We start from the raw sequence: 15,605 nt of genomic DNA, 5'->3' as shown, positions 1-15,605 counted from the left end.
GTCTGTCCCCTGCTGGCGTCCCCCAGTCCCCCACATGCCTGGGCTGGGGTGGGAGTGACGCCCAGAACAGGGCGGGGGGGCCTGGTGCCGAGGCCTTCCTCCTCTCACGGCCCCTCCCTGCAGACACCCTGGGGGCCACACTGCCTGACCTGGGCCTGGAGCTGGAGGTGCGGCCCCAGACAGCCACCGGCCTCGTCTTCCACTTGGGCCGGGGCCCAGCGCCCCCCTACCTGGAGCTGCGGGTGCTGGGGAGGCAGGTAAGCGGGTTGGGCCGCAGCCTCGGGGCGAGATCTGGGTTGGTAGGGCCCTCCTGACCCGCTGCCGCCCCAGGTCCTGCTGCGGGCAGATGACGGCTCAGGCGAGTTCTCCACACTGGTGACGCTCCCCGAGGCACTGTGTGATGGGCGGTGGCACCGCCTAGCAGGTGAGCTGGGCCCTCCTGACCCCACCCCCGCTGGGGGCAGCTGTAGACCCCTGGGGCGGGGATCAGGCAGGGACTCAAAAGCCGGAGCAAAGGGGCAAAGGGCCCCTGGTCCTGTGGCTGGCTGGTGAGGGGCGCCCCAGCCCGGCCCCAAGGAACTCCTGTGCCCGGCAGTGACCAAAGGCGGGAACAGGCTCCGGCTGGAGGTGGACCTGCAGAGCAACCACACCCTGGGCCCCGCGCCGGCCGCCCCGGCTGACGCCCCAGTGCCGCTGTACCTCGGGGGCCTGCCTGGTGAGCGTGGCCTCGGCCTGGGGGCAGGGGGAGGGAGGAAGGCTGTCCCTGGGGACCAGGCACTGGGGTCACCCTGCTTTCCACCCCGGCGGGGAGACCGAAGCCTGGTGGGATGCCGGCCTCTGCTCCAACCCGTCTCCCTCCCTCCCCCACCCCCAGAACCCTGGACGCGGCCTCCAACCTACCGCGGCTGCATGCGGAATCTGGTGGTGAACCAGGCCCTGGTCTCCTGGCCTCGTGCTGCGGGCGTGCAGGGGGCAGTGGGGGCCAGCGGCTGCCCAGCCACGTAGCACAGCTGCCCCTCTGGGACCCCAGCCACCAGCTCCAGCAGCCAGGAGAGGGTCTTCAGAGCCCCCAGGCCCAGAGCCCCGAGGCAGGCCGCCCCGTCGGGCAGGGTCCTTCCCCACCCTGGAACCCCCGGCCTCTCCACACAACCGGCTGACAACACCGCCCTCGGCCGATTTTTTTAGACGGTTTGTGTATGTCTGTTCATGTAGACTCCAGATTCTCCGGGTGATGAGTCTTATTTCTGGGAATGGTTTAAGTTATGTCTGACTTTCTAAGGGAAAGGGTAAAACACTGCAAAATGGGGGTTTTATACTTTACTTTTTATCTTTCAGTTTAATTATGAAATTTCCCTTCCACCAGTTTTTAATGGGAGCTCTGTAAGTCATCCATCCCTGCTTCTTGAAACAAAAATTAAAAGTCATTTCTGTGTAACCGAGTGTCAACTTTAAGTGGAGAAAAAGAGCAGCAGTCCGGCGGGTCTGGAGGTCCGAGGCGAGCAGAGCGCTCACGTGCGGAGCCCTTCCCCCAGCATGCCCGTCCCTGAGTCAGTCAGTCAGAAGCGGGACCTGGAGGGGCTTTTCCCGCGCCAGCTCCCGGCGGGCTGATGACTGACAGGGGGACGGACGGGGCCGTCACGACCCACCCCGGGCACGCAAACCAGAGTTGGCAGATAAAAGAGAAGACTTTTATTGATGAGCAAGTTGGGACAGAGGTGGGAGGGGCGCGCTCACACGCCCCCGCTGAGGCCGCACGGCCGGGCGGCCAACCCTCTGACAGCAGGCGACTCAGTCCAAGCTCATGTCCTCCTCCTCGTCCTTCCTGTCCTGCCCGCCGCCCTCCTGCTGCTCGGGGCTGGCACTGCTCTGCATGGCTTTGGCAAATGCTTCCACATCTAAAACCAATTTAAAAGCACGAGGTGACCTTTCTAGGCCCTGGCTTGGCCCTGCTGACCAGGGGGCAGGGAGGTGAAAATCAGATGGAGGCCAGGGCCATGGGGACAAGCCAGCCCAGTGCTCCACAAACAAACAGGGGAGGCCTTTTCTCTCAAATGCAAGGAGAAAACCACCTCTGCCTCGACTGAGGCGGAGGGACAAGTACTTACCGCCCTTGTTGGCGGCCTCCACGGCCTCTGCAGGCAGCCCAAACTGGCACATGAGGGGCCCCAGCTGCCCCGAGGCCAAGGCCGCGCTGAACATGCCCAGGGCCTGCAGGGAAGAGCCAGGCGCCTGAGTCCGTGCAGAGAACTGGGGGAGCCACAGGGGCAGGGGCGCTCAGCACCGGGGGGGGCTGTGCTGCAGTGGGCAGTGCCCCCCACTGCGAGCACACAGCGGGGCACCCGGGCCACGCGCCTACCTGCTGGAACTGGGGCGAGGTCAGCGTGTTCTGGATCTCCTCCGCGGTCTGCGGCAGCGACTCCCCAGACGGCAGGTAGGGCAGCAGGCGCTCCTGGACATCCGCGTTGGCAAGGATGGGGGCCATGATCTCGGGCGTCAGCACGCTGGCCAGGTCCACTGGGGCACAAGCAGGTGGCCATCAGTGGGCGGGCGGGCAGGGGGCAGCGGGCACCTTCACCCCCCAGCCTGGGGCCGAGGAGCACGTGTTACCTTGCTGGCCGCCTCCCGGCCCGGCCGGCACGTTCATAGTGGCTAGAATGCTCTGAAGGTCGCTCAGCTGGATGGGCTGGGTCGGGCTGGCTGCCGTGCTGGCTCCATTGCCTGGACTGGGCGCGGGGCTCGGGCTGCTCACCGAGGCAGCTGCTGGAGCGGAGGGGGCTGGGGTGGTGCGCGTGGAAGGGGCGGTGGAGGACGGGGTGACCGCTGCCGACGGGCTCCGGGAGCTGGGAAAAGCGAGGCCAGTGCTGCAGCGGCTACGCGCCCACCAAGGCGCCACAACGCGTCGGTCCTGCCCGGGCCCCAGGAGAGCCTGAACCCTTAAAGGGACGGACCCTCCCCAGATACCTATTGTGTCCTTCGGCACCTCCTACATCCGGCCCCCGTGGAGAAGGGGACACTCGGCCACACCAGATGCGCGGCGTGAGGCTCACCTGGGGGAAGAGCTGCTCGCTGGAGGCCCTCCGCTCCCCAGTAGGCTGGCCAGGCCCGGCCCCGTCAGCGCCCCCAGGCCACCTACAGGAGCAAGGAGACGCAGCTCACACATCACATCCTGCTGGAGGCCCCCCCCCCCCCCAGGAGCAGAAAGGCCCAGCACTAAAGCCAGTGGCCGAGCAGGGGAAGGTGGTGACCACAGCAGGCCCGCGGGGGCCCAGGAGCAGCGACTACTCAGGTGTGTCCCGGCAGCTGAGTCTGCTAAATCAGACCACTTCCGTTCCGTGACCCTACTAATGCACCTGGGTTCAAGGTAACATGGAGTTCAAATCCCGTGCAAGTAACCAGCGTTTCCAAAGTGTCCCAGAAACACGAGCCTGACAGGAGCTGGCAGCAGGCAGGCCAACCCAGGAGACCAGGGGCCCCGAGCACGCGTTCTCAGGCTCGGCACCTCAGCCAGCCATGCTCCCCCGAAGTATGGAACTGGGTCCTCCCCGGGGGCCCTGGAAGGCCTTGCCCACCCAGCTCCCAGGTCAAACCCTAAGGCAAACCAGCCCCCTCCCCAGGGAGGCCAGGGCACAGAACATTCACAGGTGTCGCTCAGAAGCAATGAGAAGCCGCAAGGCGTTCAAAGCAAGGCTCCCGCGGGCCCGCGGCCCCTCACCCAGTCCTCCGAGGCCGGCGGGGCCGATCAGCTGCATGAGCTGGCTGTGGCTCATGTTCCCCAGCAGGCTCTGCAGGCCGCCCTCACCTGCAAGACAGGAGGCGCTCAGGCCCGGGCCTCCAGCTGTGCGCACGCCCGCTGCCACGGTCCAGGGCCGGCCCCCACCTCGGCTGCCCCGAAGTGTGTGGCGAGTGTCTCCCGACACGAGCCAGCGCAGTAGGGCTCGTACACCGCTTCACCACATGGAGATGGGAGCCCCGAGGGGGAACTGCCGAGAGGAGCTTCTAACCCGGACACCTCTACTTCCATTAAAAGCCACCGGCCCGGGGCTTCCCCGGTGGCGCAGCGGTTGGGAGTCCGCCTGCCGATGCGGGGGACGCGGGTTCGTGCCCCGGTCCGGGAAGATCCCACATGCCGCGGGGCGGCTGGGCCCGTGAGCCGTGGCCGCTGAGCCTGCGCGTCCGGAGCCCGTGCTCCGCAACGGGAGAGGCCACAGCGGTGAGAGGCCCGCGTACCGCAAAAAAAAAAAAACAAACCACCGGCCCGCACCACCAGGGATCCACGTTGGCGGAAAGCTACTCTGACCTCACCGCACATCCGGGAAGGTGACCATTACCGCCCAGCGCAGACAGCTCGTGGCCTGCGCTTCCACTCGCCCCCAGGGCTCCGGGCATCGGCGGGTTGTTCAGATACTCGTTGACCTTCCGGCAGTGCTCCTCGTCCTGGTCCGTCTTGGGCTCCTGCGGGGAGGACACGGCAGCAGGCGCAGCTGAGCAGCCACCCATCAACAACCATTCTGACAAGGGACCTGAGGCCTGGAGAGGTGCCACCTGTCCGTGGTCACAGCAAGGAGAGGCCCCGGCGGGGCGCACGGGGACAGCAGCCCGATGTGCCCGCTGGGGCTGTGCGAGCACCCACGTTACAGGCGGGGAGGCTAAAGCACTAGGAGCGCTCAGCACAGGGCAACGCCGACCCTCCAGACGCGGTTGTTTCCGCGACGGTCTAAAACCGCAAATCCTTCAACACGTGTTCTGCCGTGAAATAACCCTGCTACCGCACCACTGTCCGCTGACCAGCCCGTGGCCCTCCAGGGTTAGCTGGGCACTGACTCTGAGCACGTGGGTGTGGGCAGGGGGGCATCAGGCAGCACCACCCTGTGGGCACCCCCAGAACTGTGAGACAAAGCACCCATGACTCATTCATCCAAGAGTCACCGAGTGTGTGCGCAGCGGGCCTGCAAGGTCATGGGGTGGGGGCCAGGGGGAGGCACACAAGACACAGCCCTAACCTCAGAGCAGAGGGGAGCAGAAAAGTGGCTGGTGTGAGTCTGACATCTTTTCTTGGCGAAACTGTGGAGAAACAAGCTCTACACCAGCGACTGGCAAACCTCGACCCCGTCTGCGGTTGCAAATAAAGTTTTACTGGAACATGGCTGCGCCCATCCATTTACTCCCCGTCCACGGCCACTGTCACACTACTTCAGCAGGTGCAACACAGACCATCCAGCCCACAGAGGAAAACCTTTCCTGCCCTGTTCTAGAAGGTGCCGGGGGGAGGGCAGCAGTACAACCTCTGTCAAAACTACAAACGCAGGTGCATACCCACTGCACGAGCAAGTCCACCTCCAGTGGGTACGAGGACGGCCTGGTGCACTGCCACCCAGAGACAGAGCACACCACGGGAGAAGAGGCAGGACAAGGGACACCACACAGGCGCACGCCTGCCTTTGGTCCAGGCTGCTCATGACCCTGGGTGGGGGGGCCCCTGGGAGACGAGCAAACCACAAGCAGAGACAGGACCCAGCCTGGAAATCACTCCTGCCGGTCAGCCAGGAAATTCCATCCTCGAAAGGGCACCCGAAGCCCAGCTACAAGTGTCTGGACTCTGGCGGAGCCTGTCCCCAGTGCCGCCCCCAACAAGGCGACACGCTGGCACCCTCGGGTTCCATGGTCAGCACCGGCCGGTCTGTGAAGGCGAGCTCGACCACCCGGTGAAGAAGCTTCTAGCCTAAGTGCGACACCTACACACCTGCATCCAGAAGAAGAGGCGTTTGGACCCCGCCTTGAACTTGAGCACGTAGACCCTCCCGCTGGGGCACTGCGGCACGCGCTTGAACTCGCAGTCGTCGGGGAAGATGATCAAGTCCTAGAGAGCAGCACACGAGCCGAGTCAGCGCCACGGAAACAGCACTGCCGAGCCCCAGAACCTCCAGGAAAACAGGCTGGACCCTGTGCCTAAGTGAGTGCGGGTGGGGGGAGAGGACACGGGACACAGACGCCAACAAGTCGCCAAGCCCGTCACCAGCGGGGTCTCTGCAGGGCAGACAGATGAGGCTCTGAGGCACCGCACGAAGGTCATGAGGGCCAGGAGAGGGGCTCGGTGCTGAACAGGGAAGGAGGGCTTCCGGCTCCTGAAGGATTTCTAACAGAGACGTTTTGGGAGCAACATTCCAAGATGAATTAAAAAGTCAACTCTGACCTGCTCTCGAACCTACGAAAAACGATTCAGTCTGAAGAACAAAGAACACTAAATAAGATGACTGCTAGAGAAAGCTTTCTGGAGGGCTGTGATAAAGGTCAGGATTTTTACATGGTTTCTCCAATCTTCAGTTTTAAACATACACACACAGATGGGAGAAATCTAGATAATCACTGAGGCTAGGAAGCCCCACAGGCAGAGGAAAACAGCTGACGAGGGCACTGAACTAATGGATCCACGCATCCCACCAACACACGCCAAACTGGGAAACAGCTGCTCGGTGCCCAAAGCGTGGTGCCCTCCTGTAAAAACCACGCTGTCCTGACGACTGGACGGGGGTCCTTAGGATGAGGTTCAGGCTCCCAGACACTTACGTCTTCCACGTTCCCCGATGTCCTGTCTTTCCAGCAAAAGTGAATGAGGGAGTCATCCGTCTGCTGAATGTACACAAGCCCTTTCCGTTTATCTGGGGTGACAGTAGTTCCTTTCAATGACATTTTTCCGGCCCGAAACTCCACCAAATACTTGTTGGAGGACCCACGGGAGCCTGGCACCAGGCTTGGAAACAGAGCGCCTGAAGTCGTCATCCTGAAAGAGGGACCAGCACGCAGAGCCGGTCACTACCGTAGCACCTCCAGATGCTACGCGGGAACGGGCAGAGGGAAAGGGCCTCTCTCTGAAGCCCAGGCCGTCCCCTGCTGGGGGCAAGGGGACGGGCCTCAGCCGCCCCACAGCTGCTGCCGAACTCCTCCTGGGGTGGACCGACCCCACGGTACCTGAGCCCGTGGAGCCAGGTCCCCAGCTTCTCGTGGTTCTCAAACAACGAAATTTACCTCTGCATCTAGACCCCATCACAGCGGGAGACCCTCGCCAACACCACCTTCCGTACTTTTTAAATAAACTGCCCTTTAACCTGCGGCTCCGAAAGATTTAAAACCTCGATCTGGGCAGGCACACCGCTACCACACCGAATGGGAGACCACACTTGGGCCTAAACCTAGTTTCCATCGGACACACCGCCGGTAAACTGCAGCGCGGCCGGCTCGCTCCCTTCGGAGACAAAACACGAGCACCTGGGGAAACGCAGGCCCGCGGCCGGCCGACCCGCTCCCACCCGCAGGCCCCACCGCCCGACGCCCTCGGCTACGGCCGCGGCAGGCCCGGGGCGGCGGCCGAGCTGCCCGAGAGGCAGGCCCCGAGAACCCCGGCCCGCGCTCGGCCCCCGACCCGGCCCCCAGCCTCTCCAGCCCCGGCCGACCCGGCGCCCGCCCGGGGGCCGCCGAAGGCGCAGGCCCCGCCCCTGGCCGCCTCCGTAACCGTCCCCGCCCCCGACGACCCCGCACCTGGGCCGCGCCGAGACTCGGCAGAGAGGCGCAGTCAAGGCTCGCTCTTCCTCCTCGGCGCCTGCCGGGCCCCGCCGGAAGCCCTCGCTTGCCCCGCCCCGCCTACCGCTCTCGCCGCCGATTGGGCCCCGTCAGGTGAGGGACGGGCGCTGGCCCGCGGGCGATTGGCAAGGGCGGCCGCCCATTGCGCCGCCAGACCCGCCCCCGTGCCGGCGGCTCTCTTCCGGCGGAAGCGCGGGCCGGCAGCGTGCGGGCCAGAGCGGCCTCTATTGTTGCTGTGTCATAGGGGCGCGGCGGCGGCCCCTGGCGGCGGCGCCGGGAACGGCGAGGCGGGCGCGGGCCGAGCGGTGGGCATTGGACCCGGGACCCCCGGACCGCGGGGCTGGCCGAGCGGGGCACCTGCGGGGAGCGGGGCGGGGTCTCTCAGGTTCGCGTCCCGGGGGGCGACGCTGGCGCGTGGGCCCAGCGCCCTCCGGACGAGCGGTGGTCTCGTGGGGGCGCGTGCGGCGCACAACGCGGGGTTTAGGCAGTTTAGGCAGTGGTCCGGCCCCGCGCCCCCAGACCCCGCTCAGTAACTGCCCCCCCATCCTCCCCGGGCCCTGGGGATCCCCCAGACCCCCTATAACGGTGACGACATGGCTGCCCCCCTGTCGTCCCCTGGGCCCTGGGGGGTCCCCCAGCCCTCCCCCACAGTAGTGATGACATTACTGCCCTCCGTCCTCCCCAGACCCACCTATAACAGCAGCGTCGCGGCTGCCCGCTCATTCCCTGTCCGATGTGTGCGGTCAGAACAGAGTGAAGGCTGCTGCCCTCCACAAACCTGGACTAGATAAATGTAAGGCACTGCCTTCCCACTGCTTTTGTTTTCCCCATCATTTACACCTCTGTACATTTCTGCAGAGCAGAACACACACACCGGGAGCAATGTGCCCTCCCAGCCCCACACTGACAGTAACATGTGACTCCCTGCTCCAGGCGTGCTTGATTTACTATCAATGTGTGTGTACGTAAAATTTGTTTTTAGGCTTTTTATGAAAGGTATAAAAGTGAAAAGTATTCTTTTATGCAACATTGTTTTTTTATTCATGTTGACACATGTAGCTCTAACCCATCCATTTTAACTCCTGTATAATATTCTGATGGATGGAATACCACAAGTTCTGTATCCATTCTTTTGTGATCTAAAGATTCACTATTTTTTGTTACAGAAAATCGAGCTGTTTTTCATTTTAAAATATTATTTGTGTTAGTAAGAAAATGCGTTTGTTATTTTTAAATTAATATTTATTTTAAAATGTATAACGTGGTAAATATCCATAGATAAAACTCACATAACACAAAAGCTCTGTGGGGTTCTTGATCATTTTTGAGAAACTAGAGGATTCCAGAGACCGGAGCGGTGGGAACGGCGAACGTGAAGCAATTCTGTGACCACCCCCGCAGCAATACCGTCCTGGGCCTTGTGAAACCAGGCAAGAAAACAGTAAGAAAACCAATCTGGCTTCCCTGAGAAGGGGCCAGCAGGCAGGTGTTACTTGTCCAAAGTCTTGAAAAGTTAAAAAGCTTCCCCCAGAGGCCACAGGGAAGCCAACCTTCCAGAACCTGGAGATGGTGCTTCCCATCCGGGCAGTGACCTCAGAGGGGCCCCAAATGAACATTTCCTCTCCCCGAGCCAAGGAAGCCTGTGCCCTGCGAGGGCTCAAAAAACAAAGCTTTATACACTTTCACTAGTTTCCATGAAAAATCTACAGTAAGGAAACAAGCTACAGGTAGACGGGCATCGTGGAGGCCAGTCCGAGCACCCACCCCAGCGTGGGCTCTGTGAACCCAGCCCGTCTCCCTGAGCCTCAGTGCCTCCCTCAGGTGAAAGGCAGGGGGTGCAGCGACTGTGGGCACAGGGGTGGCAACAAGGAAGCTGGCAAGGACGCGCCCAAACGTTTCATAAGGAGGGTGTACAGGTGGCCTGACATGCAGGAAAGGGTGGTGGACGGCATTATTCATAAGGAAAACGCAAATTAAAACACACCTATTAGAATGGCTAAAAAAAAAAAGAAAATTGACAATACTAAGTGCTGTGGAGTCTTTGGCGTTGGAAATACAAAATGGCACACGGCCACTTGAGAAAACAGTTTGGCAGGTGCTTTTGTTGTTTTCTTTTTCTTTAACAATAGGTTTTCTTTTTTAGAGCAATTTTAGGTTCACAGCAAAACTGAGCAGAAAGTATAGCGTTCCCACACAACCCCACAGGCTTCCTCACCATCCACATCCCGCCATCCGCATCCCCACCAGAGCGGTGTGTTTGCTACAATCCATGCTCCTACGTGGACACATCATGTCCCCAAGGGTCCAGAGTTTACATCAGGGTTCATGCTTTGTCTTGAATCCACGGGTCAGACAAATGCTTAGTGACACGTGTCCATTATAGGAGCATCTTCCCTGCCCTGAAAATCCTGCGCTTTGCCTTGTCCTTCCCTCCCTCTTCCGTAACCCCTGGCGACCACTGATTTTTTTTTTTCCAATTTGTTTTTATTGTGGTAAAATAACACATAACAGAAAAGTTACCATCCTAATCATCTTTAAAGGTACAGTTCAGTGGTAGTAAATGCATTCGTAATGCTGTGAAGCCATCACCACCATCCATCTTCAGACTTTTCATTTTGTAAAACTGAAACTGTCTGCATTACCACTGACTCCCCACCCCCTCTGTCCCCGACCCCAGCACCATTCTACCCTCTGTCCCTATGAATCTGACTACCCTCGGTACCTGCTATATATGAAATTGGGCAGTACTTGTCTTTTTGTGACTAGCTTTTTTCACTTAGCATAATATCCTCGAGTTTTATCTGTGCTGTAGCACATGTCAGAATTTCCTTTCCTTTTAAGGCTGAATAAACTTCCGCTGTATGTACGTCTACCCCCCATTTTGCTTATCCATTCATCGGTGCGTGGATGCCTGGGTTGTTTCCACGATTCAGCTATTGTGAATAATGCTGCTATGAACATGACTGAACCAATATTGCTTCGAGACCCTACTTTCAATTTTGGGGGGCAAATACTCAGAAATGGAATTGCTGGATCATATGGTAATTCTATTATTAATTTTTTGAGGAACCGCCATACTGTTTGCCACAGCGGCTGTATCGTTTTATTCCTACCAACAGTGCACAAGGGTTCCTGTTTCTCTACATCCTTGCCAAAACTTCTTGTTTTCTGGATTTTTTGTTTTTTTTTTTTAATACTAGCCATCCTAATGGGTATGAGGTGGTATCTCGTTGTAGCTTTTTTTTTTTTTTTTTTTTTGCAGTACGCGGGCCTCTCACTGTTGTGGCCTCTCCCGTTGCGGAGCACAGGCTCCGGACGCACAGGCTCAGTGGCCATGGCTCACGGGTCCAGCTGCTCCGCGGCACGTGGGATCTTCCCGGACCGGGGCACGAACCCGTGTCGCCTGCATTGGCAGGTGGACTCTCAACCACTGCGCCACCAGGGAAGCCCTCGTTGTAGCTTTTTCATTTCTCTGATGATTAATGATGCTGAGTGTGTTTTCACATGCTTATTGGCCATTGGTGTATCTCCTCTGGAAAAATGTTTATTCAAGTCCTTTGCCTATTTTTGAATCAGGTTTTTTTTGTTGTTGTTGAGTTTTAGGAGTTCTCTATATATTCTAGATATTAATCTGCTATCAGATGTTTGATTTGCAAATATTTTCTCCCATTGCCTTTTTACTCTGATGCTAGTGTCTGATGCACAAAATGTGCTTAAATTTTCATAAAGTCCAACTTGTCTGGTTTTTTTTTTTCTCTTGTTGCCTGTGCCTTTGGTGTTATATCCAAGAAAGAATTCCCAAGTCCAAAGTTGTGAACTCTGTGCTCTATGCTTTCTTCTGAGAGTTTTGTTGTTTAGATCTCTGATCCCCTCTGAGTTAATTTTTGTATATGGGGTGAGGTCAGGATCAATTCTGTTCTTTGGCATGTAAATATCCAGTTTTCCCAACACCATTCGTTGAAAAACAGTCCTTTCCCACTTGAACCTTGCCGTTAAACTATACATGTTGATTGCGTTGATGGTTACAAGATGGTGTGAATCTGTCAACTGTACACAAGGGTTGACTTTCACTGTATGTCAGGGTTTGAATTCCATGTCCTCTACTTACCTGCTCTGAAACCTCAGGCAAGCCCACCTTCCTGCGCCTCCCCTCCCTCCTCGATGGGTCAGACTGGATGGTAATTGTGGAGATTAAGCACCCAGGACACCAGGCCCGGGCTCTGGCAGGGCTGATGCTCTGTGGTCCCCACAGTCAGACACCATGGCCATGGTGGAGCCCCACATCTCTGCACCTGGGCATTCCCAGGACATTAAAGTCGTGTGGACAGTCTGTCCCTCTGCCAGGAGCCACCGTGGCTACTGGGATCACCACCTCCTCTCGGCTCACCCTCCTGGGAAGCGCACAGCTGCTGGGCACCTAGGGCAGCAGGTCGGGCACTGGGACCTCTGAGTCAAGCGAACACTGTGTTCTGGGCATTCCGTTGCTTCCAGCGACAGAATCCAACCCCCAGGAGGGAAGAGAGTCCATCAGAGCTCCTCGCTGCCCGGAGAACCCAGACCCCTTCACCCACCTCACGTGCCCCTGAGCCCCCTCTTCGCTGTAACAAGCAGTTTTCTGACACAATCCGTTAACTGGGCCACCCTACAGAACACACAGGCCAAAGGTCTGACGCCTGGTCTCAAGGACACATCCACAGCTGCTTTGCAGTCCTCGCCAGAGGAGCCAGAGCAGCAGACAGCGAAAAATTGTTCAGTACAAAACAAATGTCAACTACCACCCATTTGCAAAGAATCTCTATTCAGGGCTAGGGTTTAACATTTATCTCCACAGATCTGTCCAGGCCTCCCCAAAAATCGGAGAATGGTTGATTCTGTTTATACAGAAGAATATTGACAGCTATTATGTATTATAAAATTAGAACAATAAATCCATCTCACTACGTGTTTTCTCGCCTGACGCTTTCGTGCTGCAGGGATAGGACGAACAGGTTCGTGGGACAATGGAGGAAGGCGCCTGTCTGCGCGTTGTCACCCTCTGCAGAGACCAAGCGGCCCTTCACCAGACGTTTGGCCCAGGGTGGTTGGTTCACAAAGACGGAATGGAGCAGTGCATCCTGTTGAAGGCTGAAGGTCCAGGAAACTCGCACCGAGAAATACCAAAATGGCATTTTCACTTTGCGAAGAAACCGACACTGAGAACGTACGAGATAGGCCCAAAGATGACGCGTACTGAGGGAAACACCACTTGATGTCCTACAGGTCTGGCGACAGGCCCTTTTGTCAGGGGACCCCAATCTTCGCACCCACTTTGGACATAGGAAGATCCTTTGGAAGATGAAGCCAGGACCAGTAGGAACTGTCTACTGACTGAACTCTCCTGCAGGGCCAACAGCTCCACACAGGACGCGAGGCTTCACTGAGCAGTCCCCTCCCCTTCTAGCGCGCAAGGGTAGACAGGAGGAGAGCTATTCTCGCTTCCGATTTTTGGAAGCTTACTAGCATTTTAAACGATGTCTTCATTTCATTGTTCTTGGTGGATGCGTGAGACTTGCCAAGCCTGTAAATCCCCAGCTCCGCGGGCAGCACCTTTTCCCAGGAGCAGGTGTCCTGAGAGGAAGCTTCTTGCTGGGGCGACCCGGAGGGCTGGCTGGCTCGCGGGAGAGGCCCGGCCCTTCTCTCGTCCTGTTCTGATTTCCTGGCCTCAGGTCCTGACGAGGAGCCAGCAAGCGGATGGCAACGCCTCCAGCTGGACAGCTCCACGCTCATTGGCACAAGTGGCCGGCAGCATCGGCCCAGGTGCCCAGAGGCCATCGGCGCTGTACTGGGTTCTTCTCCCCGTGTTTCGGGAAGATCCTTCCACGAGCCCAAGCATCATCCTTGGGGACAGACTATGAAACGGAGACTGTGGCCAAGAAAACCATCGGAGCTGCTCCTCAGGGGCCCTGCCTGGGGCCACTGCCGGCTTCCGTTTCCCTGTGGAGGCTGAGAGGTCCACCTGGCACCTTCGTTTCACCCCCTCCAGAGCCACCATGCTATATCCCGGAGGGTCCTGGCTTTCGCGGCAGCCCGGAGTGGCCGAACGCGGTGATGCCCGTGAGGTCCGGGGCCCGCTTCTCCGATGCCTTCTCACGACCGGGGCCCGCAGCCGGCCAGCCAGTGCTGGGGATGCCCTGACCCTTGACCCCGCCAGGGAGAGCAGTACCACTCCTGGGACGGACCTGTGTGGCACAGCGACCCAGGCACGACCATTGGTCACCAACAGCAGGTGGCCTGTTAAATCTAGCCAGCACCGGCGTGCACGTAACGTTTCTCTCTTCCATGAAACATGCTCCGAGACGTCTGTGCGGCTAACTCTCCAGTGGCTCTCAGTAAACGTGCACTGAATCGATGGACACGTGACTGGATCCTACCTTCAAGGGGGAGCAAAATCAAAACGTGAAGTTCTTCGGGTAAAGTGTGCTCTACTTTTCATCCCACAAGGACGTCCTGAGTTACAAGACTGCTCTGAAAAGCACCCGGGCCCTATCTCAAAGCCACAGTCACAAACTGGGGGCCAACGACAAGGCCACCACTTTCCACACGGGCCAGACACATCGGTCGTGGGAGGTCGTCCTTTAAAAAGCAAATTCCACTGAAAAACTCTTTATTAGAGAGAAACACCCAACATCCCAGCGTGTCACGGCGGCCAAGCTGAGGGGGCAGCTTTGGTCAGTGTTAGCATCTGTGGACACAGTGGTTAAAGGATCACGACGGCCATGCTTTGAGGTCATCGGCTATCCTGCCCTTTGTCCTTTGACTCTTGAATCGGGTGCGAAGGAAGCAGCTACTGGGGCCACGTGGAATCTGACCTCGGGGAGGACCTAGCGACGCAAACCTTACGGTAAATTATTGGAGGTGGTGACAAACGGGATAGTCCACGGAGGGTGTCAAACTGCCCTAAACACTGTTGTTCTAAATGCGTCCTGGGTCCCCCACACGCTCCCTGGGCAAGGAGGCCACCGCCACCGCCTCCCGACCAGAGGCACAGGACTCCCCACATCCTAACGAGCGGGTGTGTCAAAATCTCCTCTCTGCATCACGTCAAGATCACATCCTCGGGGGCTTCCGTGTGGCGCCGGCGGCCCAGCTCGGGTCCCATCGAGCAAATGCGCTGGGATTCGACCCCGATACCACGCCTCGGGTTTCCGAAGCTACACAACCAAGCCTTCAGAGCAACGATTTGCTTTTAAAAGTGTTTTAATTACAAACGTGATTTTGAAGCTGGGACACAAAATGCCGACACCCTCTCACTGAGAAGCCACCACTGCATACAGGTGCGTGTGTGTGCGCGTGTGCGTGCAGGTGTGCGTCTGTGCACACAGCAGATTGTCTTCAATCAAAGAGCTCTGCGACGACCGGTGGGGTTGGCTTCTCTACAGAAGGTAACAGTCACTGGTGCAGATGTGTGCAGAGATGGACACACAACGGTAACGACACCACTGGAAGCAGACTGCTAGGACCCCCACGCCTCGGTGCCCCCAGAGGCGGGTCCCTCGTATTTCACACATGCAGGACAGGAGCACAGGTGCTGCAGGGACAGGCCAACTGTCGTGAGAGACTCACTCTGTGACGTCGGTGTGGCCTGCAGTGACAGGGGAGCCCTGGGGGCCAGAGGCGGGCTCCCAAACCTGTCGGGGTTGGGAGCCGTCTGGGGGCTTTTTGTCAAGGTTTCTGGCCACCCTCGGTTGTCATGGTAATGCTTCATTTTGGACAGTGTACACGTGACGTTAATGCCTATCGTGCTCTTCAGCAAGATATTATTCAAGTAGTTTGAACTTAAATATCAGAAGTAATCTTTACATTATAGAAGACTGATAAAAAATACAGACTCTGACAACCTTTCATTTCATTCAATCAGATGCTTTGACAGTCTTCACTTTTGCGTCACGGTAACCTAGAAAGCAATCCCGGCCGTTACAAAGCTCTTGGTGGGCCTTTTTTCAAGATCCATCTTTTCCTGTTACTGGTTCAAATTTAAAATACTTTCAGAA

At 58.0% G+C, this 15,605-nt stretch overlaps 2 protein-coding genes across 3 annotated transcripts in view; one reads left to right on the top strand and one right to left on the bottom strand.

Moving 5' to 3' along the window:
* Nucleotides 1-1,005, top strand: part of LAMA5 (laminin subunit alpha 5) — a 52,499-nt gene extending 51,494 nt beyond the window's left edge. The window contains exons 77-80 of the mRNA XM_065893323.1: nucleotides 124-257; nucleotides 331-424; nucleotides 596-715; nucleotides 875-1,005. Coding sequence (XP_065749395.1) covers nucleotides 124-257; nucleotides 331-424; nucleotides 596-715; nucleotides 875-1,005 — 479 coding nt within the window. The remainder of the gene's footprint in view (nucleotides 1-123; nucleotides 258-330; nucleotides 425-595; nucleotides 716-874) is intronic.
* A 661-nt stretch (nucleotides 1,006-1,666) lies between these two features.
* On the bottom strand, nucleotides 1,667-7,588 carry ADRM1 (ADRM1 26S proteasome ubiquitin receptor). Of its 2 annotated transcripts, XM_065892389.1 has the most exons (10): nucleotides 7,534-7,588; nucleotides 6,565-6,778; nucleotides 5,741-5,857; nucleotides 4,329-4,452; nucleotides 3,713-3,799; nucleotides 3,048-3,129; nucleotides 2,608-2,840; nucleotides 2,357-2,514; nucleotides 2,106-2,208; nucleotides 1,667-1,895 (listed from the first exon to the last, which is right to left on the bottom strand). In XM_065892389.1, exons 2-10 carry the CDS (start codon nucleotides 6,775-6,777, stop codon nucleotides 1,789-1,791), a joined length of 1,224 nt encoding a protein of 407 aa, XP_065748461.1. In that variant the 5' UTR covers nucleotide 6,778; nucleotides 7,534-7,588; the 3' UTR covers nucleotides 1,667-1,788. The 2 variants fall into 2 exon arrangements, with proteins under 2 accessions (XP_065748461.1, XP_065748462.1); XM_065892390.1 differs by lacking the exons at nucleotides 5,741-5,857; nucleotides 7,534-7,588 and having other exon boundaries at nucleotides 1,789-1,895; nucleotides 6,565-6,777.
* Between the last annotated feature and the right edge of the window lie 8,017 nt (nucleotides 7,589-15,605).

The sequence above is a fragment of the Phocoena phocoena genome, chromosome 15 (genome assembly GCF_963924675.1).
Source record: "Phocoena phocoena chromosome 15, mPhoPho1.1, whole genome shotgun sequence".
Classification (NCBI taxonomy): domain Eukaryota; kingdom Metazoa; phylum Chordata; class Mammalia; order Artiodactyla; family Phocoenidae; genus Phocoena; species Phocoena phocoena.
The sequence above is the reverse complement of the archived record's forward strand: the minus strand, read 5'-3'. Positions and strand labels throughout refer to the sequence as shown.

Bases quoted from the DNA above. Each gene is read 5' to 3' on its own strand.
- ADRM1 (XM_065892389.1), bottom strand. From the start codon at position 6,777: ATGACGACTTCAGGCGCTCTGTTTCCAAGCCTGGTGCCAGGCTCCCGT. The intron at 4,453-5,740 runs GTGTGTAGGTGT...TCCTCCCCGCAG, and splicing joins GCCTCTTCTTCTGGATGCAG to GAGCCCAAGACGGACCAGGA. The intron at 2,209-2,356 runs GTAGGCGCGTGG...TCTTCCCTGCAG, and splicing joins CCTCGCCCCAGTTCCAGCAG to GCCCTGGGCATGTTCAGCGC.